General features: G+C 43.6%; 1 protein-coding gene and 1 pseudogene across 1 annotated transcript in view; one reads left to right on the forward strand and one right to left on the reverse strand.

The window, feature by feature from the left end:
- DCAF12 (DDB1 and CUL4 associated factor 12) overlaps positions 1 to 12,783 on the reverse strand; it is a 40,186-nt gene extending 27,403 nt beyond the window's left edge. Inside the window, exons 1-2 of the mRNA XM_065946923.1 lie at positions 12,425 to 12,783; positions 10,843 to 11,097 (exon numbers count right to left, since the gene is read on the reverse strand). Coding sequence (XP_065802995.1) covers positions 10,843 to 11,097; positions 12,425 to 12,502 — 333 coding nt within the window. The 5' untranslated portion in view covers positions 12,503 to 12,783. The remainder of the gene's footprint in view (positions 1 to 10,842; positions 11,098 to 12,424) is intronic.
- Positions 7,262 to 7,646, forward strand: LOC136176941 (iron-sulfur cluster assembly 1 homolog, mitochondrial pseudogene; annotated as a pseudogene).
- Positions 12,784 to 23,170: the final 10,387 nt, after the last annotated feature.

A 23,170-nucleotide genomic window follows, 5' to 3' on the forward strand; every position in this document is an offset into this window, starting at 1 on the left:
TGGCCTGACGGTCACAGTAACTGAGGGTCCAAGGTGCAGGGTTGCTGTCATCTATGGGGCAGCAGCCAAGAATGTGAAACATCCAGCAATTAAGAGGTGAAGCCCCAGAGAAGAATTTACCAATATTCTGGTTATGAAAAGCTGCCCTAAAATTCTTGACTCCTTCCACAGGATTGCTGTTCAGGCCCTAACCTTTTTAAAAAAATTTTTACTCAAGTATAGCTAATTTACTTATATTTGTTTCAGGTATACAACACTGTGATTCAAAATTTTTATGGCTTATACTCCCATTTAAAGTTATTATAAAATATTGGCTATATTCCCTGTGTTGTAGTTTATTTTACACATAGTAGTTTGTACTTTTTTTTTTTTCAGTTTGTACTTTTTAATCCCCTACTTCTATCTTGCCCTTCCCCTCTCTTCCCTCTTCCCATTGGTAACTACTGGTTTATTCTTGATATCTGAGATCTGTTTCTGTTCTATACATATTTTAATTTTTTAGATTTCACATGTAAGTGATAACATACAGTGTATTTGTCTTTCTCTGACTTATTACACTAAGCATAATACCTCCAAGCCCACCCATGTTGTTGCAAATGGCAAATTTTCATTTTTTTATGATTGAGTATTATTCCATCATTGTATGTGTGTATATGTATGTGGATATGGGCTTCCCAGGTGGCTCAGTGGTAAAGAATCCCCCTGCCAAAGCAGGAGACATGGGTTTGATCCCTGGGTTGGGAAGATTCCCTGGAGGAGAAAATGGCAACCCACTCCAGCATTCTTGCCTGGAAAATCCCCTGGACAGAGGAGTCTGGAAGGCTACAGCTCATGAGGTCTCAAAGAGTTGGACATGACAGTGACTGAACACACACACACGTATATATGTACAGGTGTGTGCTTGTATCTCATATCCTTTAATTTTTATTTATTTGGCCGTGGTGGGTCTGAGTTGCAGCACTTAGGATCTTTGATCTTAGCTGCGGCATGTGGGATGTAGTTCCCCAACCAAGGCTCGAACCCAGACCCCCTGTACTGAGCATGTGGTGTCTTTACCCCCGGACCACCAGGGAAGCCCCTCACATCTTCTTTATCTATCAGTTGATGAGAAACTTAAGTTGCTTCCATATCTTGGCAACTGTAAATAATGCTGCTATGAACACTGGTGCCTGTATCTTTTTGAACCAGGGTTTTCACTTTTACTTTTTTTGGTCAGAAATCCAAATTATGATCCATAATTGCTGGGATCTTACAGCAGTTCTATCCTTAGTTTGCAAGGAACCTGCATACTGTTTTCATAGTGGCTGTACTAATTTACATTCCTATGCACAGCATACAAGGGTTCTCTTTTTTCCACATCCTCACCAACACTTGTTATTTGCGGTCTTTTGATAATAGCCATTCTGACAGGTGTGAGTGACATCTCATGATTTTGATTTGCATATTTCTGGTAACTAAAAATGCTGAGCATGTTTTCCCGTGTTTCTTGGCCATCTGGTGTATCTTCTTTGTTTTTTAAAGATGTATTTTTAGTTTTCGGCCGTGGTGGGCCTCTGCTGCCCCAAGCTGGCTTTCTCTCGTTGTGGAGAACGGGGGCTCCTCTTGGTTGCCGATTCTCCTCATGGTGGCTCCTCTCGCCGCAGAGCACGGGCTCTCAGCGCGTGGGCTTCAGGAGCTGCGGCACAGGAGCGGCTTAGCTGCTCCAAGGCATGCAGGCTCTCCCCAGGCCAAGGGATCAAACCAGTGTCCCTGGCACCGTGAGGTGGATTCTTTTTTTTTTTTTATCACACAGTTCATTTACCTATTCACCAGCTAGATGTTTGGGTTGTTTCCAGCTTTTAGCAATTATAGACACAAATGCCATGAACATTCACATATGGGTTTTGTGTGAACACAACTTTTCATTTCTCTTGGGTAAATACTCAGAAGAGGGATTGCTGAGTCTCCTTATTCTACGTAAGTTTTTGCTAAACATCTTCATGCTTTCATTTTTGTTCAAATTTAGGATACATATCTAGAAATGGATAACAAATACCAGTCCACAAGACTCCTCAGTCCATTGAATTCTTCAGGCAAGAATACTGGAGTGGGCTGTCATTTCCTTTTCCAGGAGATCTTCCCGACCCAGGGATTGAACCCGGGTCTCCCGTATTGCAGGCAGACTCTTTACCAACTGTGGTCCGTACCCCGCCGCTCTGCTCACTGGATGCTGATCGATGGGGATCCAGGAGCCCACGAAATGGGCATTCCCAGTTGCAATGGAGACCCCTGAGACCTGGGACCCACTGCCTAGGAGCTCAGAGGAGGCACGCTCCACCCCCGACATGGGCCAGGTGTGCTTCGGCCATACGCCCACTTCCAGGAGAGGCCCGCGGGGCTCCCTACTGCCGCCAGGTGAAATCCATCCAGGAGCAAATCCACCCCAAGAGACAACCCAAGCTTTTTATCAGCTATGAATTGAAGTCGCTCAGTCGTGTCCGACTCTATGTGACCCATGAACTGTAGCCTACCAGGCTCCTCTGTCCACGGAATTTTCCAGGCAAGGGTACTGGAGTGGGTTGCCATTTCCTTCTCCAGTGAGGTGGATTCTTAACCACTGGACCACCAGGGAAGTCCCTGTAGGTCTTCTTGGAAAAATGTCTATCTATCTGCCCAATGTTTAATTGGTTGTTTGTTCTTTTGACATTGAGTTATATGAGCTGTTTATACATTTTGGGTATTAACCATTTATTGTTTAAATCATTTGCAAACATTTTCTTGCACTTAGTAGGCTGTATTCTCATTTTGTGGCTGGTTTCCTTTGCTGTACAAAAGCTTTAAAGTTTAATTAGGTCCCATTTGCTTATTATGCTCTTTTTCTTTTCCCTTAGGAGATATATTCAAAAAATACTACTGTGATTTATGTCAGTTTTTTTAAAAAATATTTATTTTTGGGTTGTGCTGGGTCTTAGCTGTGGAACACGGGATCTTCGATCTTTGTTGTGGCATGCGGGATCTTTAGTTACAGCATGCAAACTCTTAGCTGTGGCATGAGGAATCTAGTTCCTTGACAAGGGATTGAACCCAGGCCCCCTGCATTAAGAGTGTAGTCTCAGCCATTGGACCACCAGGGAAGTCCTTATGTCAATTCTGCCTATGTTTTCTTCTAGGTGTTTTATTATAGTTTCCAGTCTTAAACATAGGAGGCCTTTAATCCATTTTGAGTTTATTTTTGTATATAAGAAAACGTTCTAATTTCATTATTTTACATGTAGCTGCCCAGTTTTCCCAGCATCAATTTTCATTGAAGACCGTCTTTTGTCCATTGTATATTCTTGCCTCTCAAGTGCATGGGTCAGGCCCTACCACTCTTGACCATTAATTCTCTCACATACAGAGGCTGACCAAAGCCTGCAATACACTGAACATGATTTCTGGAGCCCATACCCATGTTAAGCCAAGCAAGGTCTTCTCAAGATGAAGACTAGTCAGAAAGGAGCTGCCAATTCTAGCACCATCACATATAATAGGCATAAACTTATTTCTACTGCTCCTCTTCCTAAAGCCTTATTTCATCAATTAACTTGACATAGAACTTCAGACTTTTGGAAGCATTTCCACGATGATTTTCAATCTAGAAACACTTCTGCACATGTGCCCCAACAGAATAAACTTGCCAAGATAGCAATTCTATGGCTTTAACATGTAAAATCAAAAGAGTCAAATATTCTAAAATAAGATGAAGACTAATTTTGGGATAACTGTGAACATGTTTTACTAGACAAAGAATAACCACATGCCACTGAAAAAACTAAAACCTAGTTAGCAGGTTAATATCTTAACTACAAAATACAGGCAGATCATACAGATAAGAATGCTGTTAACCCGAGATGTACATCTGGCTGAACCCAAGGAATTCTGCAAGCATTTTAAAGCATTTTTTAAAGGTAATCCCTTTGGGAAAATAAAATAGTGAGACAAGGAGGAATGAATAAAAAAAATCTGGTCAGAACAAAACTCCCACATTTTTCCTTTGTTTCCGTGTATCTCAAATTGAGTTTCATATTCTGCTTTTACGATTTTAGGAATCTGAATGTCAACTGAAGGACATAAAAGTTTGGCTGTTTTCTTAACTCAAAACTACCATTCCACTCCACCCCCAAATTAGGCTTCTGTAAGGTCCTTCTTCCTCTTATCTGGCAGCAAACTGCAACCCAAGTTCATCTTGTCTGAATCATAATGATTCACCAAGCCTAACAGTGAAGTCAGCAGTATATCTCTGATCATGACTTGGGAGATGGTGAAAAAGATCAAAGCAGCTCTGGCAACCAGGAGTTAGCCTGTTACTATCAGTTAGGCTTTGGGGTCTTGGTGAAAATAATTTCATAAGAGATTTTCCTGTGGAAATCCAATTTATTAATACTCGAGTCTTTCCCCAAGTCACCCGTGTAAATCCTTTCTAACATCCTCTACTGAGGTTCCATAGTTCCCTATGGTGGAGGTCACCCTAGCTGCAAGGAGCTATTTTATCTACTATAGTTGAGTGAGTCCCCAAAAGTCAAAAAATGGGAAGTAAGAGTTCATGTCTAAAATTAAATACCCCAAACTCTGGATACTTTATCACTCTTGCCTATCACCATCCTTCCCAAACTGACCCCTCTCAAAATATCCACTTTCTTGATTTGTTTTTGGTATTCTCTGGGTTTTCCTCTGACCTCCCTGTTCCCCCTATAGCAGTTCTTCCTGCCTCATAAATGCAGGTGCTCTCCAAGGTTCTATTTGAACTTCTCTGTCAATATCAATGGTTCTTACCCATTTCTGGCTCACAACACCCCTTCACAATGTAGTGAGGGACTTCCCTGGTAGTCCATTGGCTAAGACTCTGGGCTCCCAATGCAGGGGGCCTGGGTTCGATCCCTGTCAGGGAACTAGATCCCACATACCACAACTAAAGATCCGAAGTGCTGCAACAAAGACCCAGTGCAGCCAAATAAATAAAGACAATGTAATAAAATCTATAGACTGCTCCCCTACACCACTCTCTCCACATAATGCCCAGAAAATATACATAAAATGACACTTTTGCAATTTTAGGGAAGGTTTATAAAACCCAAGAGCGACCTCTCTACCCTCTCTCCATGGTAACAGAACAGTTTTAATAATAATCCCTTATACACAGGTGACTTCTAAACCACCAACTTCAATCTTTACCCCCTCTCAAACTTCAATTAATTAAAAACACAAAACTAAATATTTTCTTTTCAAATGGTTTTTTGTGCCTGGCAAGCTACTCTTATTTAGCTTTTCTGTACGGTTTTGTACATAACCTGAGTTTGTAACACTAAACCAGCAAAATATACCTATCCATCCTGGTTCCCCAACCCATATTCCAATTAACGCTAGACTACCTCCTCTTCTTTAAATAATTTAGTAAAAATATGAGTGTACTAATGTTTCAATCCTAAAGGAAATCAACCCTGAATATTCACTGGAAGGACTGATGCTGAAGCTGAAACTCCAATACTTTGGCCACCTGATGTGAAGAGCCAACTCACTGGAAAAGATCCTGATAATAGGAAAGATTGAGGGCAGGAGGAGAAGGGTGCGACAGAGGATGAGATGGTTCGATGACATCACTAATTCAATAGGCATGAGTTTGAGCAAACTCCAGGAGACGATGAAGGATAGGAAAGCCTGGCTTGCTGAAGTCCATGGGGGTCACAGAGTGAGACAGAACTTAGTGAATGAACAATGTTATTAATGTTTAGGACATTGACTTAGGAATTCTCTGGTGGTCCAGTGGTTAGGACTCCACACTACCAATGTAGGGGGCACACGTTTGACCCCTGGTCAAGGAACTAAGATCCCACAAGCTGTGTGGTGTGGGAAAAAATAAACCACCACCACAACAACATAAGCTGGCCATCTAATTCCCGTAATTACCAGGCCCACGGAATTCAGAGAGATTGAAGGACGGCCTCTAGTTTGAGCGTCAGCCTACAGCACAGGGAAATTCTCACTGCAGGAATCAAGCTACAGAATAGTTTACAATACCTCTGTTAATTTTTTAGCAGAGGCAGGACAACCCACTGCCTCAACGACTGTTTCTATACTATAGCCCCAAGTCAGTTAATCTGGAAATGATCTGTGTCAAATGACCTGTGTACACATAGCTCATAAATAACAACAGCAGCCAAGAGAAAAAGAGCTTCTAACCCACAGATATGTACTAAAAGATTATTTTAGAATATAAATAGTTGTGGTACATTTTTCCTACATTTAAATCATTTCATTGACAGTAAAATTTCAATACATCAAAACTTGACTACCAAGAATCAGACATGAACTCCTCCCTCCCCAAAATCTTCAACTAGTAGTGAAAGAGAGTTCTAAATGTTTAAGTAATTTTCCTTTTAAACTGAGGGAAGTCTCAGGGAGTGCTAAGAGCATGGGAAAAGGCTTTGGATTCATTATCACCACTACTCCTTTTGAAGAAGAAGATATTGCTAACTTGAAATATTTCTGAAGATGTATACAGCTACATTCTCAGCACTGGACGTTACCACTCCCATTTTACAGATTGGAAAACAAAGGCACAGAAAAAGGAATCATTTGCCAAATATTACAAAGTTCAGAGAAGAGCACTGTTTCTGATTCCCAATTTTGGTTCTGAAAGCTCAGCAAAGAAAAACACTACAAAAAGAAAATAAGCTTCCACTTTGGGTCATAAGGACCTAGGAAGGAAATACACTTTAAATCATGAGGAAATAGGAAGACAGAAAGAGGAACATATTAAGAGTAGGTTAAATTACCACTTAATGTTATTCTCGCCTTCAAAAGGTCGTCAATAAGTTCAAGAAACAGAAGACTATAATGATTCAGTTTACAATTAGCAACATTTGCTGAGCAAAACACTATGATGGTTTGTGTAGGGTGTGCAATGAATTCCTCTAAATTCCTCTGCATCAAGTGACAATGATGACAGTTCGCTTAAAACAAGAGTGGTAGCCTGAGACAGTAAGAAAAGGAAGTTTTGCAGGAGCTTGCCACCACTATTTGTTTTTGAAAGGCTTCTTTATAATAAGCAGCCTTCAACAGGAGAGGAAATGAAAGCTTGGCCTCAGCCACCATGGTATTGTACTCTTCCTTAAAACTGATATGTAAATCTTTGTCTGCGGAGACCTCCTTGGTCTTACAGTGCATAACAATCCGCCTGCGAACGTGCTCGCCATGTCTATGGAAAGAGGCTGAGGTGGCTGAGCTCCAGCACAAGGCGCTGAGGATGCTGGTTTCACTCATCCAGGCCACCGTCCAGGCTGTAAGCAAGAGGAAGCTGCAGCCCACCCAAACCCCCTCACCCTGACACCTTCAAGGCAAACAAGATAAAACAACTTCTTAAAGCTAAGCCTGAACATGTTGGTGTGAAAACTGGTATCTGAACCAGGGGCCGTAATGGCCTTTCCTACACTCTCCAATAAAAAGATAGAAGGAGACTCTGATGAAGAAGCTGCTCAAGATGGAGTCAGAGTGTTCATCAAGAAGAAAGCACAGTTAACACTGGAAGAACAGAAATGGACTATGTTGAAAACAAATTATCCAGTGAGTTTGTGTTCAGTAACCCAAACATCAAAGGTGCGCGTGGCTATGGAGAATGTTTTAACATTTGACTCCTCGGGACTGCTCGGGCTATAGGCCCCAGGAGAGCTACAGAAACTCTGGGGCTTATCAAGGGAAGAAATCATGTGACTGTCACGTGCTTAAGGTGTGTAATGCATGGCTGTCTTACAAGGAAAATAAAGTGAAGCATCTGAAAATTTTAAAAAAAGAGTCCACCTGCCAACTTTGTTGTTCTTTTTCAGAGCTGTTCTGGATTCCTAGAAATTTTGTATGAATTTTAGGATCAGCATGTCAATTTCTGCAAAAAAGCTAAGTGGGATTTTGATAGTGATTGTACTGATTCTGTAGATCACTTTGGGGAATACTGCCATGTTAACAATATTGTGTTCTAATCCATGAACACAGAGTATCTTTCCATTTATTTAGGAACACACACACATACCCACAACCCTGAGCTGGGAAAAATTGAGGGCAAAAGGAGGAGGACAACAGAGGATGAGATGGTTGAATGGTATCATTGACTCAATGGACATGAGTTTGAGCAAGCTCCAGGAAATACTGAAGGACAGAAAAGCCTGGCGTGCTGCAGTCCATGGGGTGGCAAAGAGTTGGACATGACTGAGCGACTGAACTGAACGTAGGACAGAGGTTTGATCCCTGGTCCAGGAAGATTCCAGATGCTGCAGAGCAACCAAGTCTTTGCACCACAACTACTGAGGCCGCGTGTTTTAATTACCGAAGCCCGAGCGCTCATAGCCTGGGCTCGGCAACACGAGAGGCCAAGAGAACGAGGAGTCCATGCGCCTGCAACAGAGAAGCCCCTGCTGGCTGCAACTAGAGAAAGCCCGTGTGCAGCAATGAAGATTTAGTGCAACCGAAAAAGAAAAAAAACAAATAAATAAATAATTAAAAATAAAACTTAACTCCATACTCCCAATACAGAAGCCTGGGTTTGACCCCTGGTCCCAGGTGGCTCAAGTGGTAAAGAATCTGCCTGCCATTGTAGGAGCCACAGGAGACACAGGTTCGATTCCTAGGTCAGGAAGATCCCCTGGAGAAGGAAATGGCAACCCACTCCAGTATTCTTGCCTGGGAAATCTCATGGACAGAGGAGCCTGGGAGGCTACAGGCCATGAGGTATCCAGAGTGGACACAATTGAGCAAGTGAGTGCACACATACAGAGGGAGCTAGCACCAACACACCTCAGCTAAGAGTCTGCATGCTGTAATGAAGACAGAAGATCCCGCCTTCTGCAACTAAGACCCAGTGCAGCCAAAAATTAATTTTAAAATTACGTGTATATATATATAAACACTTCTCCTAGTACTTAAAAGACTTTCTTGATCTACAGCCATCTTCTCTGTCAACTGATCCAAGATACGTTTCTATCCAGGGTAAACTTACCCAGCCATTATGACATTTCTTATCTATTCACTCATGGTGAGGTGAAAACAGAGACAGCAGCTGGACCTACATCCCATCTTTTCTCACATTATTCAAAACCACTTCCTACCTGCAGGCCCTGTCTTTATTTACCTGACATCATGCTATTTCTACTCTTCTATCCCAATCATAGCCACAATAGCCAATCACGAATTGACTTATTTTATCCATGCTTTTAATTGTTCTGGCTAAATTACTGATAAAATTTTCCCTTCATTCACTAATAATTACCTAAATTATGCTATGTAAAAAATATTCTCCTACTCATGTCATATTCAACTTTCTTGCTTCTGAAATCTTTTCAGAAGGCTACTTTGCAAAGACCAAGCATCTATTTCCTGATGCTTCCCTGCCCTTTCTAATAAAAAATACATCTTTAGATTCTATCCCCTAAAATAAAGTGTTTGCCTTATTCCTATGCAGGTCAGGAAGCAACTAGAATTGGACATGGAACAACAGACTGGTTCCAAATAGGAAAAGGAGTACATCAAGGCTGTATATTGTCACTCTGCTTATTTAACTTATATTCAGAGTGCATCATGAGAAATGCTGGGCTGGAGGAAGCACAAGCTGGAATCCAGATTGCCAGGAGAAATATCAGTAACCTCAGATATGCAGATGATACCACCCTTATGGCAGAAAGTGAAGAAGAACTAAAGAGCCTCTTGATGAAAGTGAAAGAGGAGAGTGAAAAAGTTGGCTTAAAGCTCAACATTCAGAAAAGTAAGATCATGGCATCTGGTCCCATCACTTCATGGCAAATAGATGGGGAAGTGGTGGAAACAGTGGCTGACTTTATTTTGGGGGGCTCTAAAATCACTGCAGATGGTGATTGCAGCCATGAAATTAAAAGACGCTCACTCCTTGGAAAGAAGGTTATGACCAACCTAGACAGCATATTAAAAAGCAGAAACATTACTTTGTCCACAAAGGTCCATCTAGTCAAGGCTATGGTTTTTCCAGTAGTCATGTATGGATATAAGAGTTGCACTATAAAGAAAGCCGAGTGCCAAAGAATTGATGCTTTTGAACTGTGGTGTTGGAGAAGACTCGAGAGTCGTGTAGACTGCAAGGACATCCAACCAGTCTATCCTAAAGCAGATCAGTCCTGGGTGTTCATTGGAAGGACTGATGTTGAAGCTGAAACTCCAATACTTTGGCCACCTGATGCGAAGAGCTGACTCATTGTAAAAGACCCTGATGTTGGGAAAGATTGAAGGCAGGAGGAGAAGGGGACGACAGAGGATAAGATGGTTGGATGGCATCACCGACTCAATGGACACGGATTAGGGGAGACTCCAGCAGTTGGTGATGGACAGGGAGGCCTGGAGGGCTGCAATTCATGGGGTTGCAAAGAGTTGGACACGACTGAGCGACTGAACTGAACTATCTTCAGACTTCTACATGTGCCCTTAGGCTAGCAGACAACATCAAGGTTTTCACTATCCTGTATCCTGAATGATGCCCTGACCATCATTCTTTCCCCGCTTTCCTCTCCTCTGAGGTCTCTGACTTAAAAACAACATAAAAAAGAAGGAAAAAAAAAAATGTAGAAGCAGTGGCACATCCATAATACAAGAGGCCTGCAGAACTAGACTCCTCAGAAGATTTATGAGAAAAGATATGTGGAAGTGGAAAAAGGAATAGAGAAGAGGTCATGGACAGATAAGAGGAAATGTAATGGATAATAAGGCAGTCTCCTCCCCAAAGAACTGATGGGGAAAACCAGCAGTGAGATACTAGGGCATGTGGAGCCATATGTCCAGAGCCAGGAGAAAGTTCATATCCACCCAGACACTTACCGTGTTGCATTTTGTGCCACACACCACTTGCCTGTGGTTCAGCCACTGAGATGCAAACACTTTATTAAGGGTCCCGAGGTGAAACTCTCTCTCCTTCAGAAGACTGGGAAGTTGCTGTGCTGCATACCCATGCAACACTCGGGAGTAGCTGGTTTCATTCTGTAGCCTGACTTCTCGGTTCTTCAGGTAGTACACTAAGGATCTCTTCACTGGGGGGAGTCGTTTCCTTTTGTGAAGTGAGTGATCCCAGCCAAACTGTGGAGAGCAAAAGGAGAAATCAAGGCTTTGCCGACTGTTGTCAGAATTGGGGATCCTCCCAGATTACAGAACTCATCTCGCAGGATTTACATAGAACAGAGCTACAAATACAATGCAACAGGAAAGTCAATCTCAAAGGCCACAGAAAAGATGCTGCTCAGTCATACCCATGGGAAAAAAGGACTTGGAAGACAAAGGAATGAAAGCATAAAAGAGGACAATAGGTTTTTTGAGGCCTTTCAGAAGTGAAGGATTCAGGTACCTTAAAGTGAAAGTAAAAAGTTGCTCAGTACTGTCCGACTCTGCGATGCCAAGGACTATACGGTCCATGGAATTCTCCAAGCCAGAATACTGGAGTGGGTAGCCTTTCCCTTCTCCAGGAGAGCTTCCCAATCCAGGGATTGAACCCAGCTCTCCTGCATTGAAGGCAGATTCTTTACCAGATGAACCACAAGGGAAGCCCAAGAATACTGCAGTGGGTAGCCTATCTCTTCTCCAGGGTATCTTTCCGACCCAGGAATCGAACCAGGGTCTCCCACATTGCAGATGGATTCCTTAACCTTAAAACTATCCTTAATAGGGAAGGGAATGAAGGGCCCAGAGATTACCATACAGACCAGGGCTGCATCTCTAATGGCCCCCCTTCTCCCTCTCAGCCTGTACTCTACGTGGAGCATGGTAGGTGCGGCCCAAGAAGCCCAACTGGGGTCCCAGGTCTTTCAGGGATGCCCTAGCAACGGCCGTCTGCCTGTAACCAGGTCCGCGCTCCAGGCAGTTGTAGAGTTCGAAAAATCAAACACCAACGGGGTGGGAGGAACGGGAAACATGAGTCTGAAGAGACTCAAGACTCAGACAGCGGGGCAGGGTGATATCTGGAAACTATTTATCTAGGGGGCCTGCGTGCCCATTCCTGAGAGACGCAACCACCTCCGTCCCCCGGCCACCGAAAGACGGACTTCACTCTCCCTCCCAGTATCTTAGGCGAGGTTTTGTTCCCGATTCTCCTCTACTTCGGTTTCCCTTTCTCCGAAGCCCAGACTGTTTTCTCAAGCCCCATTCCCGCCTGTAGGTCTCCCCAGAACATGCCTCGTTTTCAAGTTCCCCTTTAATTTCAGACCCCTGCGGGCCTATCTGCTATCCAAAGACCTCCTACGGACGCAGGCCTGATCCTATAGGCTAGGGCTCCGCTCTACGCACCTCCGCACATCACCCCTCCCCCCGCCCCCCGCCAAGACCTTGGACCTCATTCTGGTTCCCAAAGTGCGAACCCTATCCTCCGGACGCCTCGGCCTTATCACCCGGGGCCAGGCGTCTCGGCCCTCACCTGTGGGTCCTGAGCGTCGCTCCCAGCTCCCGGCAAGGCGGGCGCTTTCCGCTTCCTGCTAACTGCTTTCCTGGCCATAGTGGGCAGCGCCGCCGCGGCCCCGCAGCCACATGGGGCGGGGGAATCGCGGGAGAGCGAGACGGCGGGTCATATACTGGGCCCCGGGGCCGCGCACCTTAGTGCGCCCGGCCCGGAAAATGGCCCGGACCCCGGGCGGCAATAGGGGGGAAAAAAATAGGCAGGCAGGCAGCAGGGAACGAGGGAGGGAAGACCGCGGCAGGGGAAGGGAAGGGAAAGGGAAAGGGAGACAGGAACCCGAGCTTGTAGACGACCGGGTCTAGAAAGGACGGCGAGCGGCTGGAACCAAAACACCCCCTCCTTACGCCCGCGCTCCGTCACCCTCGCGCAGCCGCAGTTCGTTTCGCGTCGCCACGGAGACGCAGTCCGGAGAGAAGGGCGGGGTGTAGGGCTGGCCTTAGAGTTCGCGGCTGTTGCTTACGGCCGCCCGCTCTATTTCAACTGCCGTTTGACGGCCGCTGGAGGTGCGCGACTTCGGGGCAAAGGAATCTGGGTTTTGGCCGCCAACACCGCAGCCCCATCCGCCCTTCCGGACGTACCCGGAAGTGAGGACGTTTAACCTCGCTCGCGGAAGAACTCCCAACACGCCTTTGCCCCGCAGTCGCCACTGGTTTTATCTCTTGAGCCCTGCGCGTTTTCCGGAACCTATCAAACCAAGCTCTGGCGCCAAGGGCTGGACTCTGTGAGAGGAGGCGTTAACTTCCTCTCCCCACCCCGGGTGGCTCAGACGGTAAAGAATTTAACTGCAGTGCAGGAGCCCCAGGTTCAATCCCTGGGTCGGGAAGATTCCCCTGGAGAAGGGAATGGCTACCCACTCCAGTATTCTTGCCTGGAGAATTCCATGGACAGAGGAGCTTGGCGGGCTACAGTCCGTGGGGTCACAAAGAGTCAGACTAACACTTCACCCCACCTCACAGGTTAGAGTCTGACTGGAAATCATCGCCAGCATATCCGGACTTCCACACTGTAGAGAACCTACCCTGCTTGCCACAATCAGCCCAGGAACCCCTCAACACTACCCCTGGGGAGCTCTCAGGCTTCATTTTCCCACAGTCTTCTCCCTCCACTGGCCGCCTCCTCCGCCTGACGTCTCTGCTGCCCTAGTCGCAACCGCCCCGAAGTCACGTCTCCTTTAGCTGCTGCGTGGGACCTCGCCTCCCTTTAGAGTCCCGTGACCTGCCGGTCACACTGTCTCTTGTGCTGTATGAAATAGGCGTGCCACTGTAATTTGTTTCTTATGTCTCCCACACAGTCCTGAGGACCGGAACGAACAGGGGACTGCCACTGCCTGCCTGTCCCCCAGGGCCCAGGTTGTGTCTCCATCAGGGCAGATAGGATGAAAATCTGAATCACTGAGAAGAGAGGAGCTTTGGGCTTTTCAGTTCAGTGAGGGCTGACGTTGGTCGCCAGGCACAGGGGCTTCTTCAGGATCACTTCTGCCTCCATTTCCAGAAGATTCTGTTAGGGGTGTGAGTGCCAGCCCCCACCTTTCTTCAGGCAAAGAAATCCTTTGAGGAAGCAAAAAGCTTCCTGATGGGTCTCAGGCTGTTAGTGCCCAGTTACCTGTTGATCCCTTCAGGCTTCAGGCCTCATACCTCCAGGGAGCTCTGCTGGCCCATCTGAAGTTCTGCCTAGGAGGAGATCTGGGTTTGTTTTCCAAGCCGAACCAAAGACCAGATTGAGACAGTGTCCTTCGCCATCCCAAGTCAGCACTGCCACTAACCCCTAATTCCACCTTGGGAAAGGCAGCTCCATCTTACTTGGTCAGGTCTAGCCCACAGTGAGTGGATCAGAAGTGGGTCAGCTTCCTTTTTTTGAGCCTGTTGTTCCAGTTCTGTCTTGCCTCATAATGCCCTGGATGACTCAGGAGCTCATTGGGCAAGAGTCTGGAATTCCTTTGAAAATCTCTAGGCTCATGTTGGGCTGCGCTTAGATCTTGGTCTCCTCTGCCGCTGTATAGGCTATAGGCTCATCCTCCAGGTTGATGTAGTTCATCTTGACATCCCAGGAACTATCCCTGAATGTACCTTCCAGTGGAACTCACCATTTCTGTGGAAATAAAATAGAATGAATGGGTTTTTTGAAAGTAAGTTGTTGTTCAGTTGCTAAGTCGTGTACGATTCTTTGCAACCCCATGGACTGCAGCACACCAGACCTCTCTGTCTCTATCTCCTGGAGTTTTCCCAAGTTCATGTTCATTGAATGGGTATTGCTATCCAACCAACTCATCCTCTGCTGGCCTCTTCTCCTTTTGCCTCCGTCTTCCCAAACTTCATTTGGAAGTTTAAAAGTTACACTTTTTAAAAGACTGATACGGAGAAGGCAATGGCAACCCACTCCAGTACTCTTGCCTGGAAAATCCCATGGACGGAGGAGCCTGATGGGCTGCCATCTATGGGGTCGCACAGAGTCGGACACGACTGAAGCGACTTAGCAGCAGCAGCCAGCCTCTCCCAGTCTGGACACATTCCTCTGTCTTAACCTGTCTTTCGTGTTCCTTGCAGTTTCATAGGATACACCTCTCATCCCAGAGGATAACCCTCCAGCTGGATCCGTCTGATGGTTCCTCACAAACAAACAATGATCTCGCTTTCCTGGCAGGAGCACCACAGGCCTGAAGCAGGTCATCAGGGACAAAAGTCATAGCCGTATTTAAGGATCTTCTACCCTCGTCATTTAGTGTCAAATTGCTTACACTGTCCAGTCAGCTACTCCTTGTTATCATACTGATTGTGAAATCTTAGACGGGGAATAAAAATTTCTAACATGGAAAAAAAAAAAAGACTGATAATCCAAAGTATTGGTGAGAAACAACTGGAACTCTCATACATTGCTAGTGGGTGTGGTAAATTGGTACAGTTTGGAAAAAAAATCTATGATAGTACCTACCAAAGCTAAACACATGTACCTTATGATGAAGCAGTTTACTTCTGGCTGTAAACCCAAATAGAAATGAGTGTTTTTGTCCACCAAAAGTCATTTACAAGAATATTTGTAGTAACTCTATTCATAATAGTCATAAATAATTCATAAAAGTTGAAAGTAGTTCAAATGTCAATCAATAGTAAAATAAATTAACAGGATTCCCATGACTTCTTGAGGTACGATAGTTTGCCATAATGGTTCACCGAACATAAATACTATTACTGGTTTATCATAAGGGATATTAGGGACTTCCAGGAGGCTCAGTGGTAAAAAAATTTTCCTGCCAATGCCAGGAGCTGTGGGTTTGATCCCTGGGTTGGGAAAATCCCGTGGAGGAGGAAATGGCAACCTAGTCTCCAGTATCCTTGCCCGGAAAATTCTGTTGACAGAGGAGCCTGGTGAGCTACAGTCCATGGGGTCACAAAGGCTTGGACATGACTGAGCATACACACATGAGGAATATTAAAAAGGATACAAATAAACAGATGAGGGAGGTACATGAGATCTGGAAGGGCCCTGAGGCATAAGAACTTCTGTCCCCATGGAGTGTTGGGTGTTCCACCTCATGGCACATGGATATGTTGACCAACTCTTGGAAGCTCTCCAGACCCTATGGTTTAGGGTTTATATGGAGGTCCCATTATGTAGCCATGATTGACTAAATCGTTAGTCCTTGATAATTAACTCAGTCCCCAGTCCCTCCCTCCTTCCTGACAATTAGAGTGGGATTGAAAATTTCACCATTCTAATCACAAAATTGATTCCTCTGGCAAACAGCCCCCATCCTAAAGTTCTCCAGGGGCCCTTCTTTAATTTTTTTAAAAAATAATTTTATTTATTTTTGGCTGTGCTGGGTCTTCGTTGCTGTGCAGACTTTTCTCTCATTGTGGAGAGCAGGGGCTACTCTTTAGCTGTGGTACACAGGCTTCTCGTTGCTGTGGCCTCTTTTGTCGCAGAGCACGGGCTCTAGGGCAAGCACACTTCGTATTTGAGGCACATAGACTCAGTACTTGTGGCTCCTGGGCTCTGGAGCACAAGTTCGCGGGCTTAGTTGCTATCGTTGCTCTGAGGCCTGTGAGATCCTTCCAGAACAGGGAGCAAACCATGTCTCCTGTTTGAATTTCCAGGTGGATTCTTTACGGCAGGGCTGCCAGGAAAGCCCTAGGGGCCCATCTTGAGTCGCCTTACTAACAGAAACTCAAGTGTGGTTGAAAGGGACTTATTATGAATAACAACAGCTTCTCCTCTAAACATTATCACTTGGTAAATTACAAGAGTTTTAGGAGCTCTTGCTGAACCAGAGATGAAACCAGATATATGTATTTCTTATTATATCACAATATTACAGTAACGGGTGTGTGCTAAGTGGCTTTAGCCGTGTCTCTTTGCAACCCTACGGACTGTATGTAGCCTTCTTCTGTCCATAAGATTCTCCAGGCCATGCCCTCCTCCAGCGGATCTTCCCAACCCAGGGATTGAACCCGAATCTCCTGTGTCTCCTGCATTGGCAGGCAGGTTCTTTATGACTACTGCCCCCTTGGAAGCCCATATTACAGTAATAGAAGTCAAAATAGTCATTATTCTTGGTGGTTACTAGCTGGGAAGAGAACTCAAGGAGGTTTCTGGTGTGCTGTTAAATACCTATATCTTAATCTTGGTGATGATTATACTAGTGTACACATATATAAAATTTCATCAAGCTGTAGATTGAATGATTGTGCAGTTTAAGTAAATATACCTCAATATAAGGAAATAAACTTTCTGTGGGAATTCCCTGGCATTTCAGTGGTTAGGCCTCTGTGCTTCCATTATAGGGGGCACAGGTTTATCCCTGGTCAGGGAACAAAGATCCTGCAAGCTGTGTGAAACAGCCAGGAAAAAAGAAACATTCTAAATTCTTTCACCTGGATTCTTCTTCTGTAATTTATAAGAGACAATCAGGCCAGGAAGGGGAAAATCTTTAAGACCGTAGCCATAGGCTGAGATGAACCTGAGCGGACATTGAATTCACCACATTGCCTTCAGCTCTACAAACAAAACAAAAATTCTCTCCAGATATGTGAAAAATTGGGAATCACCTTCTCCTCTCCCAGTTCTCATACCCTCTCATATACTCACACATCTATTCCATCACCAAGCCCTAATTATTTTATAAGTATCTTGAGTCAATTCACATCTCTCCATTACCCTAGTCCAAATCTGTCAGCTATTGATCCCACCATTTGTGAAGGTCTCCTAGAAGAACTACCAGTATCCACTGTTACCTCTTTTTTTTTTTTTTTTTTCTGTTCTGCGTTCTGCAGATTTTTTTAATGCAAATTTGAATAAGTCATCCCCATTCTCACCTCCAGGTTAACTTTCTTCAATGTCTTTCTCTTGTTCCTTGGATAAAGATAAAATCCCTAGTCTGGCCTATAAGACCTTGCTTGATCCGGTTCCTAACTTGACTCCAGCCACATTTCATACCATACTCTTCTTCCTTTCTCAGGTCCAGCCCTACTGGCCCTCTTTCAATTCTTCCTAACCAAAAATGCTCCCTCCTGCTCCAGGACCTGGGCACAGCTTTACCTCTGTTTAGTTCATGGAAAGATTGAAGGCAGGAGGAGAAGGGGATGACAGAGGATGAGATTGTTAGATGGCCTCACCGACTCGATGAACATGAGTCTGCTGCAGTCCACGGGGTTGGAAACAGGGCCTGCTGCAGTCCACGGGGTCGGAAAGAGACGACTGAGTGACTGAACTGAACTAAGTTCATCTTTTTGACTATTTGCTATTGTAATACTTAGTTGTTCTTTGGATCTCAGTTAAAACGTTACTTCCTCAGAAAAGTGTTCCCTGGCCTCTTTGACTAGTTATAATCCTTCCCTGCTGAATTATTCAGTTTTATAGCACCATATGCTTCTCTTTTGTAGAACTTAACAAAATTAGAATTTTACATTTATTTATATGGTTATTTGATTAATGTCTATCTCCCCTACTAGAAGATAAGCTCCTCAAGAACAAGCACTATAGTTATTTTTGCTACCATTATATCTCTAGCACATACTCAGTTCAGTTCAGTTCAGTCGCTCAGTCGTGTCCGACTTTTTGCAACCCCATGAATCGCAGCACACCAGGCCTCCCTGTCCATCACCAACTCCCGGAGTTTTCAAACTCATGTCCATCGAGTTGGTGATGCCATCCAGCCATCTCATCCTCTGTCATACCCTTCTCCTCCTGCCCCCAAGCCCTCCCAGCATCAGGGTCTTTTCCAATGAGTCAACTCTTTGAATGGTGGCCAAAGTATTGGAGTTTCAGCTTCAACATCAGTCCTTCCAATGAACACCCAGGACTGATCTCCTTTAGGATGGACTGGTTGGATCTCTTTGAAGTCCAAGGGACTCTCCAGAGTCTTCTCCAACACCGCAGTTCAAAAGCATCAATTCTTTGGTGCTCAGCTTTCTTCACAGTCCAACACTCACATCCATACATGACCACTGGAAAAACCATAGCCTTGACTAGACAGACCTTTGTTGACAAAGTAATGTCTCTGCTTTTTAATATGCTGTCTAGGTTGGTCATAACTTTCCTTCCAAGGAGTGAGCGTCTTTTAATTTCATGACTGCAATCACCATCTGCAGTGATTTTGGAGCCCCCAAAAATAAAGTCAGCCACTCTTTCCACTGTTTCCCCATCTATTTCCCATGAAGCGATGGGACCAGATGCCATGATCTTAGTTTTCTGAATGTTGAACTTTAAGCCAACTTTTACACTCTTCTCTTTCACTTTCATTGCATACTGCTACTGCTGCTGATGCTAAGTCACTTCAGTCGTGTCCGACTCTGTGCGACCCCATAAACGGCAGCCCACTAGGCTCCTCTGTCCCTGGGATTCTCCAGGCAAGGACACTGGAGTGGGTTGCCATCTCCTTCTCCAATGCATGAAAGTGAAAAGTGAAAGTAAAGTCACTCAGTTGTGCCTGACTCTTATCGACCCCATGGACTGCAGCCTACCAGGCTCCTCCATCCATGGGATTTTTCAGGCAAGAGTACTAGAGTGGGGTGCCATTGCCTTCTCTATCATCACATACTACCTCTCTACAAATAATTGTTGAGTAAATGGATAAATTAATGAATGAGCACAATCTGAAACTTCCAAGATTAATGTGTCCCTTGTTTGTCTACTCATTCTAGTATCTAATAAGAATTATTCATTCTTTTCCTTTTTAAATATTTGTTTATTTGGGTGTGCTGGGTCTTAATTGTGCCATGCAGGATTTTTAGTTGTGGCATGTGGGATCTAGTTCCCCAGGGATCAAACCCAGGTCCCCTACATTGAAAGGGTGGAGTCTTAGCCACTGAACCACCAGGGGAATCCCAGAATCATTCATTCTTAGTAAATAATTTCTTGGACCTGAGCATCACCTTTTTTGTGACTAGTCTCCTCCTACCATTACTCATCTCTCAGTCTGGCTAAGATACTCTTCCTCTGTGTGCCCACAGAAACTTTATATGGCTAATTTACACATTGTATTGTAATGGTTTGTTTTCTCTACCAATATGACTGTTTCTCCTGCTAGCTTGAGAGCTACTCAAGCAAAGGACACCCTTATCCCTAGTGCCTGGGAAGGCATCTACCACATTTGGTATATTCCCTAGATGTTAAATGATTGAATGAAGAGTAAGTCAAATGTATGTTTCACAAGGTCCTCTAGGTATGTTCATAGTGATGTCAACAGTAGGTACTGGGAAGAGACTGTGATGAGCGTAATGCTGCAATAACTTGCTTTCAGAATCTTGAGTAAATCTATTTACTTATTTAAAATAGCTTTTTTTCCTTATTAAAAAAATGTGTTCAAAGTGCAATCTTGGAAAGCAAGAAAGGAAAAGATGGACACAAAAGAGACTTTCCGAGTGGTCCAGTGGTTAAGAATCCACATGCTGTAGGACAGCTAAGCCCGAGCACTGCGACTCCTGAGCCCAGGAGCCTCAACTAGAGAGAAACCTGTGCGCCACAAGGGAAGATCCAAAATCATGCAACGAAGATCCTGAGTGTTGCAACTAAGACCCAATGCAGCTAAAAAGGAAATAAATAAATAAATAAATAAATAAATGTTTTAAAAAGACACACACACACAAAAAAAGACACAAAAAATAAATCACCCATAATTCCACCCTTCAGGTAACCACTGTTTACATATGGGTGTGTAACTTTCTAATTCTTTTTTTTTTAATGTAACTGTGTCTGTATTTTTATATCCATAAATGGTTCTTTTAAAAGATTATTTCAAACTATACTACTTTTAAAAACTTTTATTGTTTATTTTTGGCTAGGCTGGGTCTTCATTGCTACACAGGCTTTTCTCTAGTTGCGGCGAGTGGGGGCTACTCTCTAGTTGCGGGGCATGGGCTTTTCACTGCAGTGGCCTCTCTTGTGGGGCAAAGGCTCTAGGGCTTCAGTAGCTGTGGCTCCCAGGCTCTATAGCACAGCTCAACAGCTGTGGCACGCGGTCTTAGCTGCCCGTAGCATGGGGAACCTTAGCGTATCAGGGGTTGAACCCACGTCTCCTGTATTGGCAGGCGGATTCTCTACCACTGAGCCACCAAGAAGCCCTAAACTATTCTATGTTACACTTTTAAATAAAAACCGAAATAATTCCCATTATCGTCACTTCCAAACCTCCAAGTCAGCCCTGGTAACCATTCCATCACAATGCAGTGTGCTACAGGAATCCCATCAACGGTCAGGCGGACAAAGGACCTGCTTGTTTCTGACTTTCTCTGTTTTGGTCTTACCAGTAAGAATAAATAACAAGAAATGCTATAAAATACTTTAATACTCTGGACAAATTGAATTGTGTTATACATGCTTAGTAACAGTAATTCCTCATGTTTACTTGCATAGATTCTTTGGAACAAACAAAGCAGATGTTGTCACAACACATCTCCCTTAATGTGTTGGAGCTAATTAATTATCTTTGCTAGCAAAGGGCTCAGGAGGAAATCATTTCTGTTAGCAAAAGTACTTGGAATTTTAATTCATACAAACCATAATAAAACATAGCAAGAAGACCTGAAAAACATAGGCGCATGAACTGGCACAGATGGTAGCCTAACAACTGCTCTCTGCTGAGGTGAAAATGTTAGAAGTCCCCAAGGCATGTGAATGGTAATTATTTCACCCCTGTGGAAATATTTTCTGATCCTGGGTCATAGATGATTAAAGGTGGAAAATACTATAAAGATACATGTGTGTGCTAAGTTGCTTCAGTCGTGTCCAGTTCTGTGACTCTATGGACTGTGGCCTGCCAGGCTCCTCTGTCCATAGGATTCTCCAGGCAAAAATATTGGAGTGGGTTACCATGCCCTCCTCTAGGGGATCTTCCTGACACAGGGATTGAACCCACGTCTCTTACGTCTCCTGCATTGGCAGGTAAGATCTTTACCATTAGCATCCCTGGGAAGCCCATTATAAAGATAGCTCATCTCATTGAACTCATACATTTATAGGAAACTGAAGCCAAAAAAGTCAAGTCACATAGGCAGACAACCCATGAGTGAAAAATGGAATCCAGGACCTCTGCCATTTTTTCAACTATTTCTGGGCCTGGTTGAACTTGGAATTTATGTTAGCATTGTCCTAGTATTCTTATCCTTTCTCTTTATTCAGGACTTGAAATATTTCATCCAGAACATCAACTACTTTGATACTGGAAATTATATTTCTCTATTTTATGTATAATTTGACACACACTGATCGAATTTGTGTTAAGGACAGACAGTGTCTAAGCATTCAAGAATTGAAATAGAATTTAAATGATCCAAGTTCTTTGTTTTTTCTTCCTCCTTACCTTTAAACAATCTAAACAATCTCAATTCTATTTGTCATCTCAATAAGATAAGAAAGAAAAAGAACAGATGAAACTTTGCCTCTTATAAATTCAAGTGATTTATTTGGAAAAAGAGTGAAAATTGCCTCATCAAAAATACATTTCATGGTGTCACTCCCTTCATACTTTTCACAAATGATTAACTGGGAGTTAAATATAAATGTAAGAATTTTTAAAGAATATTATGTATGATTTTGTTGAAATATCTTTTACTAACTATATCTGTCAATTCAAATGCAAGGCAATGAAAACAAAGACATGGGCGTCAATTAATGATAGAAAAATAAAATAACTTACAAAACGGAGTAAGGATTCTATTATTGTCAGATAATTACATAATAACATTTTCATTCTGGTAACATAAATACCAAATTTCCAAAAAATATTTTAAAAGTTATTACTAAGAAATAAACGCAATATTTTTAAATTTCCTTCCACTTATGGGTGTGTTTATTATTTTAAATAAAGTTGCAGACATAAAAGGCTCAAAAAACAAGTAAAGAGTTGACATGGTAGTCTCAAGGCAGAAATCCTTCCTCAGGGAAATCTGTTTTGCTCTTAAGGCCTTTCAACTGAATGAATGAGGTCCACCCACATTACCAAGGGTAAGCTTCATTACTTAAAGTCAACTGACAGTAGAATTGAAAAAAAAATTCTCAATTTTGTTGCAACATAATTGACATAATATTAGGGTATGTTTAAGGTGTATAATGTGATATTTGATATACATAAATATTGCAAACTGATTATGTAAAAAATAGAAAAAATATGTATTGATCTCTGCCTCTAGTATCTGGCACAGAGCACCTAAAACCCTGTAATTTTCTAGGTGATAACAGACTAGGACTGGGACTTCTCTGGAGGTCTAGTGGCTA

The sequence above is a fragment of the Muntiacus reevesi genome, chromosome 10, assembly GCF_963930625.1.
Source record: "Muntiacus reevesi chromosome 10, mMunRee1.1, whole genome shotgun sequence".
NCBI lineage: Eukaryota > Metazoa > Chordata > Mammalia > Artiodactyla > Cervidae > Muntiacus > Muntiacus reevesi.